The 1,108-nt window shown below is 56.2% G+C and overlaps 1 protein-coding gene across 1 annotated transcript; it reads left to right on the plus strand.

The window, feature by feature from the left end:
* Window positions 1-212: 212 nt before the first annotated feature.
* JCM10292_000333 (uncharacterized protein) lies at window positions 213-845 on the plus strand (the record flags this gene model as incomplete). The annotated part of the gene is made up of 3 exons (XM_076653020.1): window positions 213-254; window positions 395-661; window positions 720-845. The coding sequence occupies 3 exons, from the start codon at window positions 213-215 to the stop codon at window positions 843-845; spliced, it is 435 nt and encodes a 144-aa protein (XP_076501428.1).
* Window positions 846-1,108: the final 263 nt, after the last annotated feature.

The raw sequence follows: 1,108 nt of genomic DNA on the forward strand, positions 1-1,108 counted from the left end.
GACGAGGCAACGGTCAAGCGCAAAGCCTCGTTGGTCAAAATGGACGGTCCCGTCAAGAAGCCAAAGTGTGTGCATTCACTTCCCTGAAGTGCAGCTGGGTGGTTACGTGTCTGCCTGCCACGCAGTCGCTTTGCTCCTCTACCACACTGGTGCTTGACCATGCCTTATCTCCACTTGAACCTCTTGCCACTGCGCCCACTGTTGCTGTGGTTATGCCGCTCAACCCCTCCAACCCGGACAACAACATTATCATTGTTGAAACTGCATACACCGCCGCCGCACTGCCCACCGCTGTGCAGCAGCCGGTCACTCATTTTGACAAGACAATTCCGTACAAGCTCTACCTCAACTTCAACTGCTCCCCATCCCCGCTTGACCTCAGCAACTTCCCCAGCTTCAAGCGTCCGAGCGTGCACCACCTCCGCTTGCCCCCGCTGCCGCGCTGCCCGCCGCCGCCTCGCCCGCCGGCTTAACGGCGCTGTCGCCCGACCCGGCCAGCTCGGACGGCGACATCATCATTGTCAAAGATGCTCCCTCGCCCTCCAGCAAGGCCAAGGTCGTGTTGCCCAGGAAGGCGCTTGTCAGCAACCTCGGGCTGCCGCCGCGGAAGTCGTTATTCAGCAAGGAGCTGTCAGAATGGTCGAGAAAGGAGGCAGTCACGGTGCGTCCCCAGCGCCTTGTCACCGCGAAACCAAACTGACCATCTCTCACACCTCAAGGGCCCCAAGAAGCACTTCTACTCGTCGAAGGGTCAGAATTGCGGCAAGGTCAAGCCCCAGTATGTGCACCTCTACAGGACAGACAAGGACTGTGTCTCCATCTTGAAATGGACATACCACCTCTAGCTGCTGAATGATCACTCCTATCCCAAGTCATTTGCCTGCCCACTGCATTGTGCATCACCTTACCGGTCCTTACCCCCATCCCTTTGCATGTTGTGCTAGTCTGTGCAGCTGTCAATCAATGCATGTCATGTCTCGTTGGAATGCCCCTCGTGCTTCTACCTTTCACTCTTTTCTGTCAAGACCTTCAGCTTGGATCATGCACTCTTTCCGTCAGAAAGTCTTTTGCATCCATTTTTCTGCTTCTCTGCAAGCGCAACCCACAA

The sequence above is a fragment of the Rhodotorula paludigena genome, assembly GCF_050403205.1.
Source record: "Rhodotorula paludigena JCM10292 DNA, Rt_paludigena_JCM10292v1_ctg145, whole genome shotgun sequence".
Taxonomy (NCBI): Eukaryota; Fungi; Basidiomycota; class Microbotryomycetes; order Sporidiobolales; family Sporidiobolaceae; genus Rhodotorula; species Rhodotorula paludigena.